Source organism: Opisthorchis viverrini (genome assembly GCF_000715545.1).
Source record: "Opisthorchis viverrini unplaced genomic scaffold opera_v5_125, whole genome shotgun sequence".
In the NCBI taxonomy this organism is placed as follows: domain Eukaryota; kingdom Metazoa; phylum Platyhelminthes; class Trematoda; order Opisthorchiida; family Opisthorchiidae; genus Opisthorchis; species Opisthorchis viverrini.
Window position 1 is genome coordinate 112,881 of NW_008751786.1, and position 27,156 is coordinate 140,036.

At 44.6% G+C, this 27,156-nt stretch overlaps 2 protein-coding genes across 2 annotated transcripts in view; one reads left to right on the forward strand and one right to left on the reverse strand.

Annotated features, from left to right (window-relative positions):
• The window catches only part of T265_06325 (hypothetical protein), a gene marked incomplete at both ends in the record, with an annotated part of 10,767 nt that extends 4,900 nt beyond the window's left edge, over positions 1-5,867 (forward strand). Inside the window, one exon of the mRNA XM_009171558.1 lies at positions 5,740-5,867. Within this exon, the coding sequence (XP_009169822.1) occupies positions 5,740-5,867 (128 nt within the window). The remainder of the gene's footprint in view (positions 1-5,739) is intronic.
• T265_06324 (hypothetical protein) overlaps positions 1-27,156 on the reverse strand; it is a gene marked incomplete at both ends in the record, with an annotated part of 43,138 nt that overhangs the window by 7,245 nt on the left and 8,737 nt on the right. The window lies entirely within an intron of this gene.

The following is a 27,156-nucleotide window of genomic DNA, read 5'->3' on the forward strand; positions in this document are numbered from 1 at the left end:
GATGAGACCATGTTTGGTTTTGTAACCATGAAGTGCAGCGGTGGCGCTTTCACCAAGGGAATAATAGAGTTTCACAATTTCAATGCGCGTACTGACATTCCTTGTAAACTCACAAAGATTTTAACACTTGCAGACAAAGCCTTCTTTATGTGACTACTAATGCTGATAGACTTTGTCATCCTTTCTCTAATTAACTACGTTTAACCGCCCAATTAAATTTTCCGTCTATTATGAGACAACACGTATTGTGTGGATCTGCTGTGCTGCAAGCCCAACGTGGATTGAATACCTGCATCAGTAAGTACTTAACGGACGTCTACTGCAAATGAGTGGCCTTTGGTTAACTCTGTAGGCTGGACTGGTGAAAACCAATGAATATCACAAACAAAAAATCGGCGACTGCTCATTCAAGTACCCCCACTGCTACCGTTGCAAATGAGTATGGCCAACTGCCCACAATCTGATACTCAAGTGGAACCAGGGGTTGACGAAGACTCGAGGTTTCCGGCCACCTGAAATTAGTCGTTGGTTGTCGAAGGGATTTCAGGGACCCTCTGAGTAGTATGTTTATCGTTATTCTGTTGTTTGTGCAGGATAAAACGCTTCTCGTAGGAAGCAGCGTGTTGCTATCAACGCGGGAGTTGACAGCTAGGAGGGCAGGTATGTTGAGAACGAGGGAGCTCCGCTACTTGCTCCGCCACATCCGCGAACACGGCTGACTGAGCAAATGGAGTGTAAAAGGCTAAAGCCTGTGTGTGAGTATGGTTAGGCACCCAAAGGATCAGCGGGCTCACGTGTTAGACCCTCTGGGTAAATTTAGCGACTGGAGAGAAAGACGGATGGAGAGCGAGTCATCAGCGTCTACCAGTCCGTACTAGACTAGAAATACCCCTGCATTCTGTAGTCTATATCCATTTTGTCCGCTAATGATATCCCGTATTCGAGTCCGATGTTGCTCTGCGGGAGAAAGCCCATAATATTGAATTTAGGTATCATCTTCTGACGGCAGTTGTCGGCTTTTCGCTCGATTGCATTTAGGTTCATGTTTCAATACAACCAGGCTTGTTGTCATCAACCACAGAACTAATGCGTATGAATAAATTCTAAAGACTTCTGCCCTTCATCAGGGGATCCCTAGCTCAGATTTCATGCAACGGTGTCTCTTGGAGCAGTAAATTCTCCAAGCAAATGGAGTGGTACGATCAGGAATGAGTAAACTTCCCAGGACTAAATGTCGTTTCAAGCGGTGTGCTGAGATCCTCAAACGTACTTTGGGTTGATTAAGACACTTTTTTTCAGTCTATGTCGGCAAATACCTCTAGGCTTTCACAAAGGAAACTATTCACACGGTTGCTGAAAACTCTTCGAAAACAGTCCAATTTGGATTCAAGTAGAACATAAGGTTGACGGTGGAATCTCGGAGACTGTGCCTACCTGATAAGCCCGAACTGGGAGGGCGAAACCAATCGTGGGCTTTCGAAGCGTTATCAGCAACCTTGTGAGTAGTTTCCTTCATGAAAATATACTGCGATATCTCGAATATCGTGCCAACTGAAACATGAAGCGGCCTGTGTGCATCATGAACGAGAGATTCAGTTGAGTCTCTCGTGTAAACCTTTAAGCTTGTTTAATGACACAGACGTTCCCACCATCTTCGTTCTATTCACCCTCAAGAACAAACTAATTGGGCCAGATACTCAGTCAAGGTACGAAACGCCACAGCTGAACTGGTAATATTCGAATATTCAACAGGCACACGCACCTATGAAGTCATTTGTTCACTGGATGTTAGCTGGGTGCAGAACCTCATTCAGACAACCTGACCGAGCTGATCGATAAAACCTCTGAGTTGCTCTCCATACAAACGATCGGACGAAGTTTGATCATCATCATCGCAAGAGACAGCAACTTCAGTGTTGGAACTGATGTTTCACTGCCGCAAAAACAAAAGTTCCCATGTGACCACTTCTCCAAACGCTCAGTTAGACAGTCTGGAAAGAAAGTGGGAGTACGAACGTCACTGACATTCCATAAAATTACCCTTTCCTCCGGTATCTCTAACCAATCGCTGGAGGATACCATCCAGAAAGGTGGACCGTACAGACAACACCTAAAATCCTCGACATCTCTTCCATACACTTCTGTCAAGTCAGACGTTGTCCACATCCAGGTTTGCGCCATTCTGAAAAAGGCACGGAAAACGGCAGACGATGTTTCTGCACGCGTAGCATATGGGCGAATCACAACAGCGATGTGCCCGATGTCTTCCGCGATTGAGTCACTTGCTGCACAACTAAATATCCATTTTCTAATTACCTCGTTACAAATCCGTTGACGCTATTCGATGTCATTAACGCTTCTCAGAGTTGAGTAGTTAAAAACAGTGGACAAAGAGTGCATCGACCTTGATACTGATTAGCACTCACTGGTGAGTCCTCATGTCAACTAATGGTCAGCACGAAAGCACCTGCTTTCTCATGCTTGCAAAAATAGTTTTGATCTTCAAGATGGGCACCCAAATAAACTTCAGGGAACAAAGTTCCTTGATCAAAGATGTGGTCTCACAATTCCCGTCTCAGAGTATGGGAAATTAGTACGGATGTTGTTGAGGCCGACAGACAGCCAGGTAGCATGAATTTCGAACAAGTTTCTTTAGTTTGTATTTAACGATCACGTGTGTCAGGCACGGCCTTCCAAGTATAAAAGTCACGATTATGAGGAAAGGAACTCTGGTTAGACTACGCATGCATCGGAGATCGATTGCCCATACTCCCTCATGTCGTGGAACTTCCAATCGACAAGTTGGACAGCTCGGCCTTTCGTTGGTGCAACAGAAAAAAGGCAGAAGTTCTCACGGGTTAACTTCACAAAGAAAGACCATGCATATATTCATAAAGGAAACTACTCACAAGGTTGCTGAAACTCTTCGACAGTCCACGACCGGTTTTGCCCTTCCAGTTCGGACCCATCAGGTAGGCGCATTCCCCAAGTTTCCGTCAACCTTATGTTCTACTTGAACCTTGACTGTTTTCGAGAAACACACTCATTTGCAAATAAATTTGGTTTTCACGGGAGACTCAATTGAATGAAAATTAATTACGATATCTCGAATATCGTGCCAACTGAATCATGAGGCCGCCTGTGTGCAGCACCTTCAGTTGGAGAATATCATAAACAAGAGGTTCAGTTGAGTCTCCCGTGAAAACCAAATTTATTTGCAAATGGATGTATTTCTCGAAAAGAGGGTTTCAGGTACTCTGCATCGGTACGCCATTGAAATATCCTTACTATGTACCTCGTGAAACAGACGGCCAGGTATGTTCGTTATGCACAAATTGAGGAGGAATCCCTTTTGCGTCAAGCATGCCCTGACGTTTTTCGACAAACTTTTCACTGTGACTTCTTCGACTGTGTGAACAACACAAGTGTGAGTATCGTTCGACCGAGTCGAACTTTCCTGAACTGATCGATACCGATGCACTACTGTGTACATCTGGTTGACGTCACTAGATCTTATTGATCACATGTTAAAAAAAGCTAGCAGTCAAAGTGATTTACAGTATAGTGATCAAGTGAGAAATTGTCACGGCGTAACTTTGCTTTGGCTTTCCAGAAATACGCTCAATTGCAAATCAATTTGGTTTTCACGAGAGACTCAACTGAATCTCTCGTTTATGTTCTATAACTGAATGTGCTACACACAGGCCACCTTATTTTTCAGTTGGCACGATATTCGAGATGTTGCAGTGTATTTTCATAAAGTTGAGTCTCTCATGAAAACCAAATTGATTTGTAAATGAGTGTATTTCTCGAAGACCATGTATAGCTTAGGATCCCATTTATTCCAGAGGTGAATTTCGCTTTACTTCGAATGGTTCATTCCCTCAGCAGACCAGTCAACGGTAGCTTTCTCTATTTTATCTGTCGCACGCAGTCAGATAGATGACAGCTCAATCCTTGTTTCCTTGTTGACGGAATGTTTGTTGCACTCACAGGATATTTGATTTTCAGACTGTTCTAGAAACCGTAAATGCACACAGAATTATACAAATAAATCCGAGACATGGTGATAAGGCATGTGTGTGTCTGCCACACAGCGCTTTCAATATGGCGGCTGAAACGAGGACAAAAACTTCGGATGAACGAGAGAGCAATACTTTTACAAATTGGGGCTGATTCTAAGCAACGAATGATAAAGGATGCCCCTGAATGATTCTGATTTTTTGCTGCTCCAGAAAGAGATTTGAGCATATTTTAGTTGCATTTAGTTTACACTGGCCCAGTTGACTTTTTGGGTCTACAAAACAATACGTTCGGGATTTCATATCAAAACCAGTTAGGTGTTGTATTCAGGAACTTCCGAAGAGAGTTGTGAAAACCAAAACCAAAACTTACAACCCCACTGGCATTTTGCATAATTTATTATGAGGTTTGTAGATTATCATTAGAATTGACGGAAGACGTGTGCTGTGATGCGTTAACAGTGTCTTCTTCGGTCACTGACACGCGACTTACACAAGTACAGAGTGGGAACAATACTGAGCAGACATCGGTTTGATTTCTGCTAGTCACCTGATCAACTGTGTCTGCGCTCATAGTCAAGGCTGATTGGATTGGATCTTGGAATGATTTCAAGGGGTTGATCCGATGGATGGCTTCTCACCGGACAGCTGGATCACATACTTCAGAATGTGTTTTGCCTCACGTACCGGTGTACCTGAGGCTGTTCTATCAAGGGAGGGAAGACTGCGCAGCCCCCTAGAGCAAGGGGAGCAATTTTTAAACAAAACCTAGCCACAGTTCGGTTATCCGGATTGCTTCACCGAGATTCACGGTAGAATCGAAACAAACACAACCCCGGTCCATTCAACCGGCAAGAAAGCATGTGCACTCACGTGACCAACTGAGCTATACTGGGGATGTCAATGTGACATTTGCAGAATCTCCCATGTCAGGTTGGTTGGAGGTCTGACAAACAGTCTCCTGGTCCTCCAGGTTGGGGTTTGGAACATGTGTAACGACGTGTTCCGTAAAAATGGCAATCTATTTGAATTCCCAGACTGCCCTATAGTTAGGCTTTTGAGTCAAAGGTTTTGAGTGAGGACCCTAATCGTCCTCCTGTCTTGGTGTGGGCACCCTGACAGTATCCTAGTCCACGTACAACCATGAATTGTAAGCATACAAATAAACTCATGCCATATCAGTCTTGCCATGAGCCGGCTCGCTGCATACAGCAGAGCGAGTAAGCGAAAACAGACTACTGCTGACGCTTCCCTTTTATCAGGAAGGTCAGCTTCCTGAAAGCAACCACTGAATACCCGAAATATACCGAGACTCTCAGCCCCGATAGATGTTGACCAGACAGACAACGCCCCCTCAATATGCAGCGCGTCACAACCTTGTATCAAACCCAGGCAGCGCCGGTCAGCGTTGATCAAGGTCAGACAACACCCCCGCAATATGCAGCACGTCGCAGCCAGATCGTGTGTCAGCATTGGACCGAGTTCAGGCAGTGTCCCTCCAATAAATAGCTTGAGACCGTTGTACATTCGCACTCGCACCCGCTTTGTTGGAATATAGCTATTGTGTTCCCTTCCGTGAGTCTTTTCTCTCCGACACTAGGCACTGGAGCGAGTCAGCAGCAGATACCCCAGATTGGCGAATCAGCAGACATAACACCTTCTTTCTCTTGCAAGTACTTTTTCTTTCCCCACCCCATTAATAACTCTCTCCTTGCAGGCCCAGCACTTGGGACTGATGACTCCGTTCGTCCTACATCGGTTCCTCAAGCAACATCTGCACGTCATCCGGCGGCGACATCCTCAGGCATCTGGAAATCAATCTGCATGCTTCGACGCCCAATCTAATCGGCTGCTTTCAATGTCCACACCCTGAAGCGAGCAGGACAACAAGCTGCTCTTGTTCCCACACTGTACTCGTTTGATATTGATGTTTGCTGCGTAGCAGAAACAAAAAATCAAGCACATCGGTTGAGCTAATCGACCCAACCCCTTCCACTCACTTCCGACTGCCCAACTCTGGCTCCTGCTGACTGATTCAGATAGATCCAGCCAGCTTGAAGCCAAATTATCCTGCATTTGAGAGTAGTTGACAAATTCCGTCCAGTTTGAATTCAACTCGCACCTAAGATTGACGAAAACTCGGGTATTGTGCCAAGAATGCGAAACAGGCCGCGGATTGTCGAACAGTTTTCTGCAACCTTGTGAGTAGTGTGTTAGGGCTAAATCTGTTCAGTGCTTTTCGGCTTTTCAGTCGGGATGGGTTTCACTTCAAAGGAAAAAATCTTAATTGTAAGTGTTAGGCCCAGTTGCTGCAACATCACTGAATGATACAAGAACCCAAATGCACCCGTTCAAGTCATCATCATCATCGACAGCATGACATCAGTGTTCAACACCGATGCTTCACTGCCGTACAACCATGACTTATTTGAAAGGCTTATTGTAAAGAAAAGAATAAAGCTGGATGGGGGAGGGACTTAGTGCTAGCTTAACACAATCATTCCGAGGTGCCTACACCTCCAGACATTCACTCAGGCAATCTGGATAGAAACTGACAACAAGAACGCCACTGACATCGGTTGGCAGCCATATCTTGTAGTGCCTCCAACCAGGCACAATGAGGATCACGCGGTCCCCATCCTGGAAGGCGACCCGTTTAAGAAGTTCATATGATGCGACAAATTGAGCCTCCAGTGGCCTGACCTTCGTATTCAGGCCAAACATGTCCCATATGTGATCTCTAACCAAGTTAGGTCCATTTTATAAACCAACCCGACTTATGGTGAAGTGACGTGACGCGCTTCAGCTCTCAGACAGCCAAAACACGTGTGCGTAAAAAGATCTCTGAGACGGAGAACCCAAAGAATGATTTCTCAGCCAGCTAGTGTGTCTTGGATGTCTTCGTATCAGATTTCACTGTTGGTTTATGAATATACTGTCGAACAAACGAACGTCTGGTTTCAAACCCGTGTGTATATGTGATCTTTTGTCCGGATTCGAGGACCTGCACGTAACTAACGACAGATTGTTTACGAAACCGCGTGTGATTCCGGTACGAAGCCTTCATGATAGTTCGGCAATTTTTATCACTTGTTCTTGGTTGAAGGCGACACGATTTAACAAGTGCATCGACTGATACCGAGGAAATACAGGTGTATGTAGAATTGGAGAGCTGAATAGGCGAATAAACAGGACCGGGTAATATTGTCTTGCTGTTCTCAGCTGACAACCGTTGCCAAGCGGTTTGCTGTCGTTAAAGTCTCCAGGGGATACGTGATACATATACGTCAGCATTTACTGTTTGCGTAAGCTTCATGCTGGCATGGTTTGTTTGTTCACTCCGAACAAGACAGCTGGACGGCTATTGGGGTAGTGTGCTACAGATGTCTGTCCATAGGCCACAAAAACGCGCAGTTCGAGTAGGCACCTAATCGGCATGGATCTGACCTCAAAGCCGCTGACGAATGATCCATTGGCTGGAGTCTACAAGGCGTTTTTTAGACAATACCGGACAGGAGGCACTCGCTTCAAGTGAACAGAATCGTTGGAGTTGAAAATTTCAAATATCGCTCTCCATGGAAGGGTGAACGGATCAGCCAAACGAAAGGGAAGCCTTATTTATGAAGGAAACTACTCACAAGGTTGCTGAAAACTCTTCGACAGCCAACGACCGGTTTCGTCCTTCTTGGGCCACATCAGGTAGACGCAGTCCTCGAGATTCCACAGTCAGCCTTATTTTCTAGTTGAACCCAAATAGCACTGTTTTCGAGAAATACACTTATTTGCAAATCAATTTGGTTTTCACGAGAGACTCACCTGAATCTCTCGTTTGTGATATTCCCGTTTATGATGTTCTACAACCGAATGTGCTGCACACAGGCCGCCACGTGATTCAGTTGGCATGATATTCGAGATATCGCTGTATATTTTCATAAAGGAAACTATTCACAAGGTTGCCGAAAACTCTTCGATAGCCCACGACCGGTTTCGCCCTTCTTGGGAAGCCATTATCATAAAACCGACCAACATGGGTCTTGACCATCTTCCAGCCAACAGGTATTTCAATGGCCCATTTCGATGAATAGTTCGCATCAGACCAAGCAGTTGGTCAAGTAGACGCAGGCATGCAGAAAATGCTGGATATTGAGGACAGATATTTGGAGATGAGAAAACAAACTTGTCGGCAACGTCCCCAAATTTGGGTTCAATTCAATTTTCAGTTTGCCCGGAAAGAGTCTCATTCCCTTTATCGTTAAAATAAAACACCTTTTTCCTACTTAAGAATCGCGCGATGGAGGCCGGATGACCCTGGAAATTCGCCCCAACTGATTTCATGTGGCGTTGTTTCCCGAACATATGACGTCTGCTCAGCCACTGCTTGACATGACGTTCAAAGATCGGAAGTTAGCCCTATTGTTTACTTACAGCGCTGACCAATAAGCTTGACAAGCTTGGTCACGTGATGTGTACAGTATAGGCATGCGGATAGAGTTCAGCTCAGCGATGGTTCGTTTGTTTATACCAAAGAGAGGAACACGTCTCAGCACAAACGTGCCTTGACAAACCACGGTTGGTGGGCTATCACCAACTGCTCTGGAAAGAGGATGGCATGGCGAACGGCGCTTTGTTTTGGGAGTTATGCGAGCTGCCTAACCAAACCACGCCAACCTGATAAACCTTATCTGCTGGTTTACTCAGTCAAGCACCATTTCATTAAGTTCGGGTGTACCACGAGGGCGACGGCGATCGAATAAGCATTTTTGGCCTAAACGTGACGCATTACTTATAAGGTTGCTGAAGTCCAGTTGACAACACATGACCGGTTTTGGGCCTTACCATATAGGCGCAGTCCCCGAGTTTTCGCAAACGTTGTGTTCTACTCGGACCAAAATCACAGAAATCTTGACAAACACTCTCATTTGCACACAAATTTGGTTTTGACAGGAGACTCAACTAAATCCGGCAGTACTTCCCTTTATGATGGCTTCAAGTAGAACGTAAGATTTACGGAAAGTTAGGGACCGCGTCCATATGATGAGCTTCAGGAAGGGCGAAACCGGTTATGGGCTGTCGAAGAGTTTCCAGTGTTACGTCTAGGACTGGTAAATTGTTCAAATGGACTCAACTGCGAAACAAATCCTTCGAATCCCACAAGAAGACTGAAACGTTCTTCCAAAGCTTACCTTTTGGAAGGCCTTACTGATGCCACAAGAACCCAGAATCATCAACTTGATGCACCGCGGCTCATCTTCTAGCATTTAAATCTCACCAGAATAAAGTTCGTTTCCTTGCTGGAACACTGGCTTTGACAGCCCTCGAAAGGACTTACCGGGAGACGCAGTCCCCGAATTTCGGTTTCAGTTTTATGTCTTAATTTTACGCAGCGTACGAAATACATTCATTTTCGAACTGGTTTTGCACCGTGTCGATAAACCATCTCGAATGCCACACTAACAGAAGCACAAGACGGCCTTTATGCAAGACATTCAGTTGAAGAATAGCGTAAACATGAGGTTCGACTGGGACTCAGTTTACTCTGCTGTTGAAACCAAACTATTTTGTATTTCACTCCTTGGGTTCAATTAGGAATCAAGCAAAATATAAATCTGGCAGGAACTTGAGGACCTCGCCTATCTATTGACCCCAAAGAACGGCCACACCGGTCATGGACAGCTGAAGAGATTTCAGCAATCTTGTGAATAGTTTGTCATGCAGAGAAGAAATTCCTAACTTCATTATCCCAAACGACAAACATACACAGTAATTATGCTCGTCAGAGCCTCTCACTCTGCACAAATACTTGTGATAAAACAGTACAACTGGCTGGACAACTTGGCATCCACATCGGAATTTTTGTGCACTGTACTCTTATTCCATGATAGACTGCTCTTCTGCGCCATCCCAATAAAGACGCTTTGATGCTACCTGAACTGTGCTTTCTTCCACAGCACTCTACCCACGTTTCCTCATCAAGACGGTAAAGAAATCGCCAGTGAGGGGTTCGTCCATATCCTGTCATAAAAGTACTTGAAACATGGGCAGCTCCGGCCTTGTCGTTGCTTAAGGACTGCTCTACGAACCCACGGTATGGGATCCTGTTCTGTCCAGCATTCGGAACTTCGTTCGATATTTACCCGCCTTGCTTCGCATGTTCGCGATGAACCAGTGACGGTTGCGCAGAACCTCAAAATGTTCACCGACACGACCTGGGTCTGCATAGCTTTCGGTGGTTCCCGCTTAAAAAAGGAAACGTAACGAACGTTGTTGAGCAGTTCAGCTATTCGGCAGAGAATTCTTGCAGTTTCCTTGGACAATTTGATTCATCTCGTGGTGGTCTTGTACTACTCAAATGAGTGTATTTATCAAAAATAGTCCAATTTGGGTTCAACTAAAACATAAGGTTGACGGAAACTCGGGGACTGAACCTACCTGATGGGCCCAAGAAGGGCGAGGAGTTTTCAGCAAACTTGTGAGTGGCATGTGTGTAATGAAAATACTCATACTACTTACACTACTCACCGTCATCAATAAAAAACAAACAGCTGTAGCACTTCTGGTGCATACTTTCTAGACCAATTGTAGAAACCTAAAAGATTGAAATACTGTCAGCCTCTTCAAGCCTAGACGGGAACAGTCGAGGTGCTGAGGTTGGGTTCAAACCCTGGAACTTTATGTCAATAAAAGCGCGCCCCAATCAATGAAAGTGCTTGAGCTCAGTCGTTATTCAGTGCGTGTTTTTGTACAGTACATAAACTGAAGTAATCAGCCCAACAGTTTCTAGTGTTCAGCTCTGAAGATGTGTCCTTAGCATCGGTTACTTTGCAACCAAGGCTGACTTCTATAACCAGAGAGCTGTGAAGCTCTGCTATTTTTCACAATCTTGTTTTGTCCCTTTCGCTGTATCGATTATCTAAAAGCGGAGCCCTCAAGAAGTTGCGTTACTTGTTATGGATTACCCTTCATAACTTCAGACGACACCTTCTTGCTCTCGGGTTTACTTCACTTTTGTATATTCCTTGGCGCGCTTTTGTGTAGACAAAGCTGCACTTCTACTCTTGGAGGGTGCTTTGACGGTAGCGAGACACTAGCAATGTATCAGTGTACCAAGATACACTGCATGACACGGATACCTGGTATCATCTGGACCAAACGAGCGCCAAGTGTGGCAGTTCTCCAACAGACCCATTGCAACAGAATGCGGATTATGATCATATTCAACCGTCTGCTGTGTCTGAGGAATGTTTGATATACGAAAAGGAGCATCTGCTCTACAACCAGCTGAATATCCAGAGGCTGAACCCTGGCAAACAAAAGCGCTGATGTCTGGGAGGATAGTTGGAACATCTGGATCTGGGGGATCTGATGAAATCGGAAGTACAGGCACGAAAAACATACAAGAACAGAGATCATACAAATTCACCAGTACCACAGATTCGCGCCAGAGAGCTCAGGTGTGCAGTGGGCAAGGGTAAGTTTGAAGCTGTTGGACCCGGGGGCCCGGACTTACATCGGATACAAGACTTTTGATGAGTTGCTCATGCCGCTCAGCCTCATCGGCTGTTCGTGGGGATCTACCGGAAAGCGAATATCAGGCCACGGTTTGCATCTCGCATCATGTTTCATGCAGTTTCACGGAAGTTCCTCAGAATTACTCGAAAGATTTTCGCTTATCCCTATTCGTTAGTGAATCGCCTGATCCTCCTCCAGATTCTCTCCAGAAGGGATCACTTTGACCTTGTCGTGGGGGCGATCCCCATTGCTGAGTGGGGGAGGAAGTATCAACACTACTAGTGAAGTTACTAATAATAGTAAGCATTAAGGAATGAAAGAACTCCAGGTCGTATGTAGCGAGGGGGTTCCTCCGTTTCAGATGATGGAGAATTTGGGTGCTCCCGGAGGGTGGAAGCTTTTGACGTTCGACCTCGAGAAGGATGAATGCATACCGTTACCAAAATACTTCCTTGTTCTGACCTGAGTCCGTCTCACGTGACTTGTTTGGTGGACAGAGGGCATTGAATGTGAAAGGGTCTCAGTTCCACTCATGAGGTACTTTTTGTTCAGGCTAAACAGATAAAAAACTTTTGTTTTCGCGGTGAAACAAGTCAGTAAGAGCTGACTGAGCAATAGGCTGCTGTTGACAGATCAATCCAGGGTACAACTTGTTTGACAGAACGACACTACGCGCACGTTCGCGTTTCAGTGCAATCCTGTTGGGTTGTGCACACACTGCGGTTTTTGTCCTTTGTTCGGTTCAGTTCAATTCAGTTCGGAAAAAACATTGCGTGTTAAGACCTGATTTCCTATAAACAAAAAACAAACTCATTTAGGAGTGAGATATACAAAGTCCTTTTGCTGGCGAGTATGTTGATCAGATGAGAGTAAACACAAAGACTGGCTAGCTGACTTGAGTGAAAGTTTAACATGATGATCGTTGAGCAGTTGATATGGCCCAAGCTGGCAACCTTCCATTTTAACTGGCGACGACAAGGGACCCAAGAAGACCTTCTTTTGCGGAGGAACCTGCTAGCCTCAAGGTCTCTCCCAAGTCAATACCATTTTAGCCTTTAGCATACGAAGACGGTCAGTTTCTACCTTTTTGCTCCCAAAGATAGGGCAGAATGAAGACCACCTGACTGGGAGCCATTTGTAGACTAAGGGATGGATGTTGTGGAATGTAGGTTGCTCGGGTGCGCTGCTTGGTTGTTGGTCTGTTCGCCGGGCTTGGCAAACGGTTCATCACCAATCGAGGTGACATCGTCAGTGCAGGGTCGCAATCACTATAAACAGCAACGAAGGTTTTAGCAAATGGAAACACTAAAAATGCTGATGAACCCAGAGAAGCGGATCGATATGCCATCGAGACATAGAAGCTGATATTCTGAGCAATGTGAGGAGACTTGGTAGTTTTCAGTTGAGAAATCTCAGTGAGGACAATCTATGCTGAAAAGCCAAGAAGCACCGTGGAGCTGTTTCATCCCTAATGGGAATCGTCAGCAGTGCGCATCTCACAACACTTCACTAGAGAGACACGAACCAGCGACCACTCGGTTGTAGTCGGATGGGAGAGATACAAACACTGATTCGTTGTTTTCGAGGATATTACGGTAGCATGCGTGATCGGTTATCGATCTATTTAAGCTGACGAACCGTAGAATCGCTGGAATCGATAGGTCGGCTGACCTAGCTGATGTAAAGTAGATGATTCCCAATTCGCTAAAATTCATCCGAGTTTTTCTACTCCACATCAGAGCGTCACTTCTGCTCTGTTGGGTTACTCATATCTCCAAGAATCGAATGTTAGGACTGATCGATCAATTCGAACACTAATCACTCTTCAACCCTTTGCATTGTCAGTGGATCTTCAGCAAACCGCGTATTCTCTTTTAGTACTCTGATAGTTGTAAATAAAGAGAACTCTATCCGCTGGTAGTTGATGTGTTCTCCGAGCTATGCAAATGACTTGCAGACGTTTTAACACCATTCAAGGTTAGCTAGTCCCACTCTTTGTGCTTGCGCTTATATAGCTTGCAAAGAGAATTACTGAGACATAACCTGATTGGCTAGTGATAACCAACGGACTTAGAGTTGGATTGGTCCGATCGTGATCTCTGTTGCGTGGTGTTTGTATTTCTTGCATTCGGTTGCAATTCTACATGTTGAAATTGCCACCCATTATTTCCCTTCAGTTTGGTCCGTTCCTGACCTGTATCGCGTCGTGTTCTACCTTCTTGTTGTTTGATTGGGCAATGGTGTGCCTTCCATTTTTAGTAGTTTGCCGTAGTAGGTAGTTAGTTCTTTGTTCACCGAATCTGGCAAATGACTTCTAAACATTTCATCATCATTATTAGTACCTGTTTGGTGATGTGCACACAGATTGTTTCCTCGGATAGCGACGAAAGGTTTACAACTTCACTGCCAATATGGATGAACAGATAGCCAGTTACCTGATCGACTGCCAATAAATGTGCCCAGTGTAACCGTGTGTACTACTGATGAAGCATACGAGTAGTCCATGGTCCAAGCTACACCTCCACGTCGGATGAAAGGCGGAAGTGTGCTCACGTTCGCATACCCAGGGAATCCATCACTGACATCTACGGATATGTGAAGAAGAGTTCAGTCCTTATTGGAAGACGTAATCTGGAAACGATCGAAATTCACTGTGAATGAGTTCGCGTGGTGAGTGTGGAACTTCCCTTGCAAAATGAAGATGATATGGTTCCGAACGATAGTGAGACGTTCCCGAGTCGGGCACTCCACGGCACACGATTGGACAACCGATACACTGAATTCCGTGCACAAGTGAATCAAGTAATGTATCACGTAGGGGCCAGCTATGTTTGGTTTTTCATGAACTATCTAACCAGGGCCGGTTTCGTCAACACCCAAAATGATATCGAATGCGGGCTCGGAACTTGAACATTAGATTATAGGTTACTTGCGTGCTCTGTCACACCAGTAGTTCAAAAAATTACTGCATATGCCCTTAATCGATAAAGTTGATGCAGGGCCACGCATTTTTCAATCATGGGATCCGCATCACGTGGTCATGTGTTTTGACTGGCTCCTTAAGTGATCACTTTTCAGATGGAAATTTCACTCGTCGGATGAATTCTAGTCTACAAAATGGCGCAGGGGGAAGCGGCTCAGGAAAATAAAGTTTTAGCCCACCTGATAGATTGTGGCAAGATAAATGAAATCAAGTTCATTGGCTTTACTTTGCCGCTCGAAATTAGGTCTTCAGTCAATCAGTAGGGAATTGAAGGAATTCACAGCAAATTCTCGGTAGGCATTGCCAGCACGGACTAACTGGCACGGAATGTTAGAACAAGGCAAGTATACGATCACATCATTCCAAGATCCACTGAGTAAAACAAAACACAACAAAGTACGGGAAGTACAGCGATGGTCACCTCAGTCACGAACAGCTCAGTACTGCGTGTGGAATACATAACATGTTTTCGGGGTATGAAATCTTCATTTCTACAAGACCCCCCTTCATTTTTAGGACTAATCAAGTAGAGAAGACACCTTTTTAGCTGTTTTCTGAAGAATCACACTCCTGCCGACCAGTCTGGTCAACTGAAGCATTCGCACTTGGGTCTAACCAACTGTTTACTTCGAGAAATACACTCATTTTCAAATCAATTTGATTTTCACGAGAGACTCAAATGAATCTCTCGTTCATGATGTTCTACAACTGTAAGTGCTGCACACAAGTAGATCAAGTAGATCATAAGGTTGACCGAATCTCGGGGACTGGGCCTATCTGATGAGTCCCAAGAAATGCGAAACCGGTCGTGGGCTTTCGAAGAGTTTTCAGCAACCTTGTGAGTAGTTTCCTTTATGAAAACACGTGTTTACTTGTTCAAGCTCTACAGCTATTTGATATTGGTCGGTGTCTGATTGAAATGGTCACGAGGACTCGATAGGCACCAGGTGGTGAACAGAATTTTTCGAACGGCACCAGCTCCGGGACGACAGTCTGTGTAACCGGAGAGGTCGTCAAACTGCTGACCGGAAAACTTCCCCTAGAAGACAAAATTATGCCACAACGCTTTGAATGGAATGGCGTGGGCTGGATCACGTGGGTGATCAGCCTATATTCATGCTGTACATCAAATGCTCTCAAAAGATCGCCAGAAAATAATTGATACGGATTCAGGGAAGCGTAACAAGAGCCTATCAATGGGGAACCGTGCTGTATTTATATTTATCCGTTTAAGCTAACAGATAAAGAACACAATGATCGCCTATAACGGGCAACCCGAATCGGGTAAGAACGTGCTTCTAGCCGGAACGTTCATGCGCAGAAATATGTAGTGTCAGTCAGATTTGAGTTCACTGTTTAGGTCTTAAACTGGGTAAGCTCTCTTGCTTGGATGTCCGTGCGAGTGCGGTGTCGCGGTAGATTCGTGATCCGATACACTTGTTTTTGTCGAAGGAACTTTCTCAAAAAAAGGGCGGACTAGTAACCTAAAAGAACGCTTTTTTTCCAGATGCGTTGTTTCTAAACGTTCGGATTTTAAGGACATTTTGTTTCACAACACAGTCCCTATTCGGAGCACCTTGCGCGCGACTGTACCAGATATTGGTTGTAAAAAAATCCGGATAGATTTTGGCGTTAACAAACACACAGAAAAAATGCCTCATCTCCAAAATGATTTTCAAGGTCACTGGCTCCCAATCCCCGTAAATGTTGCACATTCATTTCTGTTTATGGGGTAGAAACTTTAGCTTCTTTCATGGTCCGTGCAAAATTTTTCCCGAGCAGTAATCAATCAAATAATTTCTATCCATCACAACACCATATTTAGCTTTCACTCATTCCACACACGGAAATTTGTTTCATTCCTATGTGCAAAAGTTTTTTCCAAACCAAACGAAAAAAAAAACGCTAAAATGTTTACAAACGTCAGTCTATAGACTATCCCACAGAGCATCCACCATCTTATAAGCATTGTTCCAAACAAGTTAGCAACAGGGTTCTTCCCTGTTCATTCGAGCGAACCGCATTCCCATGCGTTTCGCCTGGAAGACTGAAACCTGTCATTTATTTGTCTGACTGTGGATTCACAAGCCTACTTTTTTTATTTGTTTTTTTCCTCTCGCGCCACATGCAGCGCACGATTCAAGTGGCAGTGATTGCTACTCAAGTCTTTTTCGTTCAGCCCAGATGTGATTGGTCGTACCGATTTAAACAGGGAAACCATTGATTTCAGAACGATCGATATACGACTTTGTCTGAGGTGAGAAATGACTGCAAGCTTGCCTTTACATCTGGGGCGCGTTACACCCAATTTAAAGCTGTGCGCAAGCAAAATGCGACTCGGTTACACTGTTCGAACCAGTTCCGTGCCGTGATGAATCGCATAACCAGCTTGCGCCTGTGTTGGCCGCCCCGTTAGTCTGCGCTAAACCGTTGGATATGAAATTCTGTGATCTGTAACTTTCGAGTGAGTTGGCTTCCCTTGCACCCAAACCAATTATGAGGCCTGAGGCTTTCGACAAACCGACGTAAAGGGCCAAGTATTTTAATGGTGAGCTACTCATTGCTCCACACGTGGCTGTCTGAAAAAATCATACAAAAATCGTTCAGCTGTAACACCCTTTCGGTGTTACTGCCGTGCCACCCGAAGGAAGCACGAGGGCTCGGACACTGCCAGATTGCCCAAGTCTAGACAAGGGAAGTCGAGAGGCAGAGGTCGGGCTAGAACCAGGGACCTTCCGGCCAGTAAATTCGCGCTCTAACCACTTAAGTCATCTCGCCCCCAAGTGAATAGCCTTCACTGGCTGCTGACTTGAGCACTTCAGCCAGTGCGAGTACACCAGTGCGCAGTGTGTTCCCTGTTCTATCAAAGCTAAGCAACTCGTAGGTGAGCTGTGTGTATCTCATGTCCAGTTATTAGTTCAGAGCTGGAAATTTCTTCAGCAACCATATTTCATTGTGGATATTCGCAGAATCAGTTTTTTAATCGGACGAATCGATTACTATCATCTGTCAAGAACGTCTACACGGTCAGCAAGAAGGGTATAGATCTGGGGAATATTTGAGCTCCAGATCAGATGACTGTCGATCTGTTCGCCAAGCTTTTCAAGTTACTAGAAAAAGTTTTGTCGAAATCGCAGAGGTGACATCAATGCGTGCGCCGATGGTTGATGGAAGATCTGAGAATACGCCCATCTAATGAACTCCAAGAAGGACGGCCTGCATGCAGTACATTCAGTTTAAGAGTGTCGATTTTTAATGAGTATAATTCTCCAAGCAAGCAAGAAGACAAGTAGATAAAACAAGCAGAAGAACTTTAATGAAATGTCTAAGTAACAAGTGTGGCTTTCACAACAAGGCCTCGGGAACACAGCTGTCTGACCGAGGCTGGTTCGGTCACATGACTGTCATGATTATATGAACCATACCTTCATATATCATTAACTAATAATTATCACTATATTTTCAGCTCATGTACCATTGTTATTAGATTACGTTTCTGGATTAAAAGGTCTCCAGAGTTATCTTCAAACCTGGTCCAGAACGTATGGGTCCTAGAAGAGAACTCTCAGCAAAAAGCCGTGGGTTTCTTCGCCTGCCACACACAGCAAATACCAGCCTTATCGGACAAAATTCATCCTCTGGTTAGAAATAAAATAGTCCAGCTGTTGAGAGCGTTCGAATGGCATTTGAGAACGTCGAGCACGAGTTGGCGAATCCAGTGGTCATTCCCGTCGACTACAGCATCTCTCGCTTTGCCGAAACTGATGGGTTCGACATCGCTATTGGTGTATCTCTGAGCTAGGACAACCGACCGGTCACGTTTCACCTAATACCATGATCACAACTGCTAGAAACCAGTCTACTTTCGAAAAAAGGAATGTGTGCTCGTCCGAACGATCCATCGCCATCTCCTCGGGCGATAGTTTGAACTGATTACAGATCAATGTTACACGATCCGTACATGATGCCGCCATCACCTCGGGTGATAGTTTGAACTGATTACAGATCAATGTTTGGTTGCTTTTATGTATGACAACCAGCAGAAGAGTAAAATAAAGAGTGACAAGACTGAACGATGAAAAATCGAGGTGTTGGTGTGCAACTAAGATGCCGTCTGTAAACCAGTTGTGGATAATCGCTTCTCGTATCCTTTGTGGCCGCATTGTTGGGATGAGGAACTTCAAGAGATTCATAACACAATATGCCATCAGAGGATCACAAGATTTTCACATTCCGCTCATTCTAGGAAAACTTTCCTTTTTCGGTCAACGACATTTGACACGTGGTCCCTAACTGCTCCACGTGTCCTCACCTCAGATCAAAACTTTGTGGCTCTTTTGGTGAGCGGCTTATCAGAGCCATACAACGTTTTGCACGCCATAGTGTTGATTTAAATGCTCACGTCCCCCGCACGTTCGTAACGACACGACTACCTCTTCACCATCTTGGACGAGTTCTTCCGATTCCCTTTTGCTTATTCTTGAGCCGATATGCCCTCTTTTACGGTAGTAATTCGTTTTCGAATATGCTATTTTCACTGTTTCGTATGTTCGCTCATATTCACTCAAATCGCGGTTCCATGTACTTGGGAACCGAACTCAAACAGTTTTTTCTTTGTCAAACGCGTTGCTACTGGTGAAAGGAATAAAGCCTTCGCTGCGGAGTTATTCACTAGAAAATGCCAACTGACCAGTTACAGACCATTGGACAGGGAAGCAAAACTCTCGTTTGCATCTTATTTACAAAACCTGAACATCCATCTTCTCTCGAACGCGTCTTGCTGAACTTTCCTGGATATTCATTGACTGTTTCTCAAATCCAAACAAATGCTACAAAGCGACTCCACAAATTCCGCATGGGATCCCACTTTTCAAGAAACGCAAAGCGGATTTAAAAGAAGAAAACAAACTACTCGCATGCTTCTCCCATCAGTAGTATCACCATTACACTTGTGGCACCGCTGCCTAAAATCCAACATGCAGTGGTCAGTTGGGACGAATTAATGCTACCGTTTGAAAGACCATCTGGCTCGCTCTAAAATCACGCAAACTCACCTGCCACACTTTGGGAGACTATCCTTCTTGATACTCTCCGTTGTGTCAGACCCCTTTTATGCACGTAAATCAATTGTACCTCACAGGAGCGTTTCTTGACGTCCACACGCTGATCAACCAAAGATGTTTCCTTGCCCACCGATGGTCGTGAAATGCAACGACTGAACCTCCAAATGTAACCCTCTTGTAGAGAAACTGGAGATTGTCACTTGCAGTCCACAGCGCCCCCCCACTACAATTCGCCAAGATGACAAGCATGAAGCATTATACGTACACCGCTTGGTTCTTGAAGGCAATAGATCCTTCTGAAGCAGAATTCGACCCAGAACACGTCACAGAACAAGAGAAACCTCATTCAAACCCTTTCCAAAAACTGAAATCTTGCCTATTGATGATGCCTTGTTATCCATTTTCTAACGCGGACCCAAGAAATCACTCGGATGTTCTTATATGACTACAGCAGACTCACTCATGTAATCTGCACAACGGAGAGGCGTGAATGACTCCACATAACTATCAAAGCTTTTATTTTTATACAAACTCCTGTTTGCCTCAAAAGTACATGTTTATTCCAGGTGAAGGAGAAGTTACTAACTACATAAACCGTACTCTCCATCTATCATTAACTGGAATTTTTTCGGCACATTTACTATCGTTATTGAAGTTACTAATACATAAACCGTACTCTCCATCTATCATTAACTGGAATTTTTTCGGCACATTTACTATCGTTATTGAACGATTAGAGCTTCTTTCAGTCTCGAGTTGGAACCAATAAACTCTCCTAACAATGTCGTAACCGGAGAGTTAATGAATGGAAGTTCATTTTTGTCGCACCGATGCATCTTTTCCACACATCAGAATGTTTTGGCCGAAATCTGCAAACTTTACAATAAATCACGTGATCACACAAAAAGCGCCGGTGGACTGGCAGTTGTCGTCAACCCCAGACTTGGAATGAGCGAAGATGTTAGAATTAGCAGCAATGTGGGCTGAGAAATCACCAATATGTAAAAGCATCGGGACCAAGTTTGGTCATTTTTACTCAATACCTTAAAAAAATACGCTATCGTTGTTGCCATGGCAACACGAGCAATACAAGAAGGTCACCATTAGATATCAACCATATCTGAGGGTCCGTTATACCGCTAGCATTCAAGATAAGTTAGCCTCAGCGAAAGATTTAAGGTGTTATCTAGATTTTCCATAAAATATGTTGTAAACTACGGAAATTGGAATGTGTAGGGTCTAAGTGTTGTGTTCACATTCGTAACTCTTGGCAACCAAATTCGGACCCTACCTTTCGACTAGTCAGTCAACATGGGAAGAAGGGCGTTGGAAGAGGGAGGAAGACAAGAAAAATGAATCAAGCGTTAATATGTAACACCCTTTCGGTGCCATTCGAAGAAAGCACGAGATTGTATTGGGTTGTCCGAGCTTAAGCGGGAGCAGCCAAGATGTCCGGGTTGGATTCGAACCACGGACCTTCCGGTTAGTAAGTTCGCGCTCTAATCACTGAGGCATCTTGAGTACTCAGATGATTACAGACTAATTCATAACTGAAAATAAACGCTGTTGTGAACTTTCCAGTGCAGTGCTCCTTCTTCGGAAGCACTCTCGTAAATGAAGCCCACCAAAAGTACATGAATTTATACCAGATGGATTGACAATATGTGGTCAGTTGTGTGGGGACATGAAACGGACCTTCGGTTAGTAAGTTCGCGCTCTAATCACTGAGGCATCTTGAGTACTCAGATGATTACAGACTAATTCATAACTGAAAATAAACGCTGTTGTGAACTTTCCAGTGCAGTGCTCCTTCTTCGGAAGCACTCTCGTAAATGAAGCCCACCAAAAGTACATGAATTTATACCAGATGAATTGACAATATGTGGTCAGTTGTGTGGGGACATGAAACGTTTGAGATACGCTTTCTAACCGCTTGGCCTCCTTTCACCAAAGCTTACGCGTTTCCAAGTCAACGATCGTAAGTTCCTGGCTATTAGGAGAACCAGCTCCGAACGTAAAGGGACTACATAACAGCCACCGTTTTCGTTGGGACAGATTTCATTGGCTGTTCTTCACTCGCCCTTGACAGATGAGTTGTATTCTTAGTGTCACTTTTGACCGCTTGTACGCGGTAGTGATCAATAGGTCAGCCGGTTCGCACGTTCATTAACTTTTCTGGTTTGGTCAAGCGCATCAGGCTATCATTCGGCTATCCAGACCGGGGTTCACGGTAATAAGAAGGCATTAAGGAGACTGTGGTCCAAAACAGTGGCATATCACGAACAAACGGCAAAACAGCTATTGATTTTTCAAAGTTTGTCTTACAACAAAAATTTTATTTGGCATGATTTTGGATGCTAACTAAGCAAGCGATTTCAAGGTTGCGTTGTTGGGAGGTTCCAAAGTGATTTGGGGGGGGGGGCTGTGGAATCCTCTGGGTTGCCTGCCTCATTTTTGTTCAAAGCGTCACCAGATTAATCTCGATACTGAGCAAGCATACTCAAGATTAACATGAAATATTAGAGTCGTCGAGGAGATGGGTTTAGCTGATACCGAAATTTTTTCTAAGTAGGAGTGTTCCCCCTTGGGAAGGAGGGATTCTAAAGAGACAATATCGGGATGTTGCAAATAAGTCTTGTAATTTCGCGTTGAGCCTTTTCGTTTTGGCCGGAGCGATGACTGACGTTTATTGCTACAACACGAAGCATCTGTATACCGGTGGTCATCCCCCTCCGTCTTGGTCGTAACGAAATGAAGGTCGTTTGTCACCCGGTTGTGAAAAAGGAAAGTGACGACAAAGATAATGGTAACCATTGAGAAAACTCGATAGCTACCAGTACATTCAAGGAAAACGGTCTTCAATAAGCAAGCGATGAACAAACGTTCAGTCTTAACACTCTTCAGGTGTTTCGCTTCCACGTTACCCCTGGGAAGCAGGAGGGTTGAGATACTGCCAGGTTGCTCAAGCCAGGATAATTGCAGTCGAAATGCCGGGGTTGGGTTCGAACCATGAGCCTTCTGGTCAGTAATAGTTCGCACCATCTTGAATACATCAAGTACTGACTGTGTGACAGTTTCCTGCAAAGGGTGTTGTGTGCGTGTCCTAACATGGATTATCAGCTCTGTCATGTCGGGCCAAAGGTAGCCAGCCGATGTGACATGATTGCACATCAGGAGAAACCGTTTATCATCGCGTCTAAGCTGTAAGGTGCAATTTAACTTTATCCCGCTTGTCTCTTTGAGGAGTGGAAATTAGATATGTGAATTTAAGGAAACTCCATTCTTTTTTTCCCCTCTAGTTTGCTTCCTATAGTGAGTTATTACTGAGACTGTAGTGGTGAGAGGCAGCCTAACTTCATACGTGTCCCACAAGCTTGATGCACACTACCTGAGCTACTTGGGTGCCCGTATCTGTCTCTTCCAGGTATCTTCCAAGTGGCCAATACTTGCCGAACTGTCAAGTGTTTACATCACCAGCCGGGAATTCACGGGTTCAAGAAACCCTAGTGGAGGTTCATGAGAGGCACTTTGCTGATGTTTCCCACCAGAACTGAAACAACTGTGCCATGATTCTTGGCCTCACTTACAGGAGGAAATCTCTAGTATGGGAGTGTTACGCCATGTTTCACTGTTAATATATGAATAATTGAGAACCGTATGAACATTATCACATCATAGACTTAATACACTACTCATAAGGCCGTTGAAAATTCTTCGACAGCCTACGACCGGTTTTGACCTTCTTGGGGCTCATCAGGTAGGCGTAAACTTATGTTCCACGTGAACCCAAATTGCACGGAATTGACGAAATACACTCATCTGCAAACCAATTTGGTTTTGCGAGAGACTCACCTGGAACCCAGCTGAAATTCTCGTTTATGATGTTTCTAGGCACATTCAGTTGCTTAAAAACATCATACAAGAGAGATTCATCTGGGTTCCAGGTGAATCTCTCGCAATACAAATTTAGTGAAATGAGCGTACTTAACTTTGTCTCTTCTTTTCATTCAGATGTGTATATAAAAGCCACCGTGGTTCTGGAGACTGTGTTGGTCATGCCTCTGGTACGAGACACTCCGTAAGTGTCGCGCACACATAGATCAGTGGATCACGGAGGCACGCAAGCCGTCACATTACGATAATCATTCGACCCCTAGTGACGAAATATCGAAGCCTGTGTCCCCCAGAAAAGGTCTGGCCTCGAAGATGCCCACCTTTCCGTCCTAGGCGTACTGTAACTGAATATTTTTCGTGTAACAAGCATAGCACATAACCGGGTGCATCGTTTTTGTTTTTGCAATTTTAATACCGTACTAATATCACCCATATACTTTAGTACAGTGTGTTTAATAAATTTCCACTTATCATATCCAATGGATCTTGTGGCTTACTGCGTGGGAATTCCAACTGATCTGACGCAAAAGTCTGACAGACTGTGAATTCACTTCACCTCTGTACGCAATGATGTGTACACTGGTAACAGCGTTTCAGAGGAAGTACAAACGCCAATGATTGATGGATTGATGATCATCACATCTGTCCCACCGAAGTACTTTCAACCGGAAAACATAAAAATTAAAAAGGGTGAAATCGAACATTGTATGTTGTTCAAACGAAATCTCGCTCTGAAAAGAACAGAACAAAGGCACGTGTGCCCAATTCTTTTACCGGTTTTATAGGTATGGTGTTCCAGAGGACTCAGTTCCTTCGTAATCAATCATCAGTTTTCATCGCCTGGCTAAAAACACTACATTTCACTGATAAACCGAACGCTTTTCTGAAGTCAACTCCTTGGAAAGGCATTTATCCGTTCCGGTGCCAGTGTTTACACAGTAAAGTCATCCTTGAGTTTTTGATGATGAGGACCATGGAGAACCATCTCTTAGGAAAGGGGACGCTGCGAACGAGGTCATGCTCGCTTGTGAAGTGAAATGTAGAATATTGTGACATTTATGTTCATCCATTATGTGTAAACAACGGAACACGTAGCTGGTGACGTGTGACCAATACATTCTAGATGCTACTGTGTAAGGTGGGTGAGGTTGAGGCGAAGTGACAATCGACCTTGGAACTACATGCACGTGAGGAATCCACTCTAAAGGTCGTACTAGCTATTTGTCGGGTCAGACGAAATGCAGTGTAATCAGAACATTGCTGTGGTTCGCTGGGAAAATAGGTCGCGTGTTCACCTAGACTTCGGCATACTACTGATAGTTTGTTCCTGTCCAGGCAAGGAACCTTTTTGTTCGTAGGACTGTTCACCTGCCGTCGAGGTCTTCTTGTAAGTAGACCATTTTATTGAAGTCGACTGTTAAACGAATCGCACTGTTTTGACAATGCAATAAGGATACTTGGGTAAGGGTGAGAAACAGGCGTTTCAAACCATGCTACTAATAAAATATAAGTAAGCGGCGGCTATGGCGTAAGAGCTCTTCTGTGTTTGGGGGTACTGGGACGACTTCAGTGAGGACGAATTGGATGCCAAACCTTTGGATATCCAGAAGCCTTGAAATTTTTTAGCAGTCGCTGTCAGAAGTTTCGTGAACTCGTTGTATAACTAGTAAACGGACAGGAACGATTGCTGTGGAAATGTACTTTGCAGATGTGCTTTAATCTGTTCATCTCATTGCTTCCATGCATCCGAAACCGTCAGGTGAGTGCAAAAGCCACTCTAGAATACAATCGAAACTGGCCGGATAGTCCGAGAGACCGTGAAAGAAATAAGGCCAACTGGCCAATGCGTTTGATTTGTTGTAAAGTAAGGACAGCAGCGACGAAGCGTCAAAAGATAGACTGAAGACAGGCATGCGTCCTTCTGTAATTCGCAATAGTGACGTTCATTTGGACAAATTCTGCATTCCATGCCTACTTTGAAGCGCCGAAAACCTAGAGACGAACGGAATTCGAATTCTCAGAAGGAGATGGAGAACGTAAGGAGAAGTTGGAGCACCATTGGCGCAGTTTACTTTCCAGGACGGGGTTCACGTGACCTTCTGCCTGCTCGGCAGGAGATACTAAACAAAATGGAGTCTAACCGATGTCAGTCAGGTCCTATCCAAACGGTCTGACCGAGTGTTGGAGATGTGGGCACCTCAGATGCCTGTTCCAGACTAGCCCTAAGTCTCTCCCCTTTCCCCATTCCTTTCATATTTCGTGTATATAACACGGCGACGAGGCACCATTCTTCCGTTTGGTGTTGCCGTCAACGATGATCATATTGTCGCCTCATTTCAGCATAGATTGCCTTTACTGACAGCGGGAAATCTCATTTGAACATTGCCAAATCTTTTCGTAGTACCACCAATATATCGTAACCGCTTTCACCTGTCCATTGTTCGCATCTTGCTCCGGGGAGTAAGGCAGATGTGCACATCAGGTGCACTGCCCGAAGGAACCGAAGAACATCAAAGTTAGTCCCTCTGACAGATTGACGTCAAACATATCTGTATTGTAGAGAGAACCTCAGCCTACAATTGAGGAAAACTGGTTTATCTATCGATTCCCGAAAACGTTTTACCCTCTTGAAGACAGACATAAGCATGATCATCCGAAGAAAGTAATATGTCCCGTGGTCGAAGCGCATCCGCTCTCTATTGCCCAAGACGGTTCTCTCCGTCGACCAAGTCATCTGGAGTTGCGTTGAAACCGAGGTTTGTAGGACCTAATATAAAACTCGAGGTGCAAGCGAGACAGTACTTACTTATACACTTTCTCATGATACGACACGATTCTTCCCCCTTAGCAACTTTCACTTCATCAATCACTGAGTTGAAACAGCGAATCGATTCCGGATCGTTATGTAATGTGGATTCAGCTGTAACATCCTTTCGGTGCCTAACTGTCATGCCGTCCGAAAGAAGCACGAGGGATAGGATACTACCAGGTTGCTCAAGCCTAGACAGGAAAAGTCGAGAGGCATGGGTCGGATTCGAACCATGGACCGTACGGTCAGTAGATTCGAGCCATCTCGCCCCCATTTATGTAACGTAATGTAATTAAAGGGAGATACGGATCATTCACCGGGTTACGCCCCTGCATATTTGTTCAATTTACACGACATTTTCATGCATCCTAAGAGTGGTCCCAAGTGGTCCTTTACTTTCAGTAGATTTTTTGAAGGCGCCGCGCTATTCGTCACCCATTTCGCGCATTGTAATCGCTTTGTTCATACCTGCGTCTTGCTTTACATGCTTTACGCAACTCTCCGTGCCTATGTTGTATTCGTTTCGCTATTGTTAACGGTCCAGCATTAGAAGAAATCCCGTGACGCGTCGATCGAACCGACCAATGAACGCAGTCGTTCAGTTCTATGTTCCTGTATGCTCGTTTAATCTGTACATTGTGAATTCAAGCTCCAAATGAAGGTTGACTTCTTTTCGAGAAATACACTCATTCGCAAGTCAATGTGGTTTTCACGAGAGACTCAACTGAATCTCTGGTTTATGATATACTACAACTGCATGTGCTGTACACAGGTCGCCTCATGATTCAGTTGGCACGATATTCGAGATATCGCTGTATATTTTCATAAAGAAAACTACTCGCAAGTTTGCTAAAAACTCTTCGACAGCCCACGACC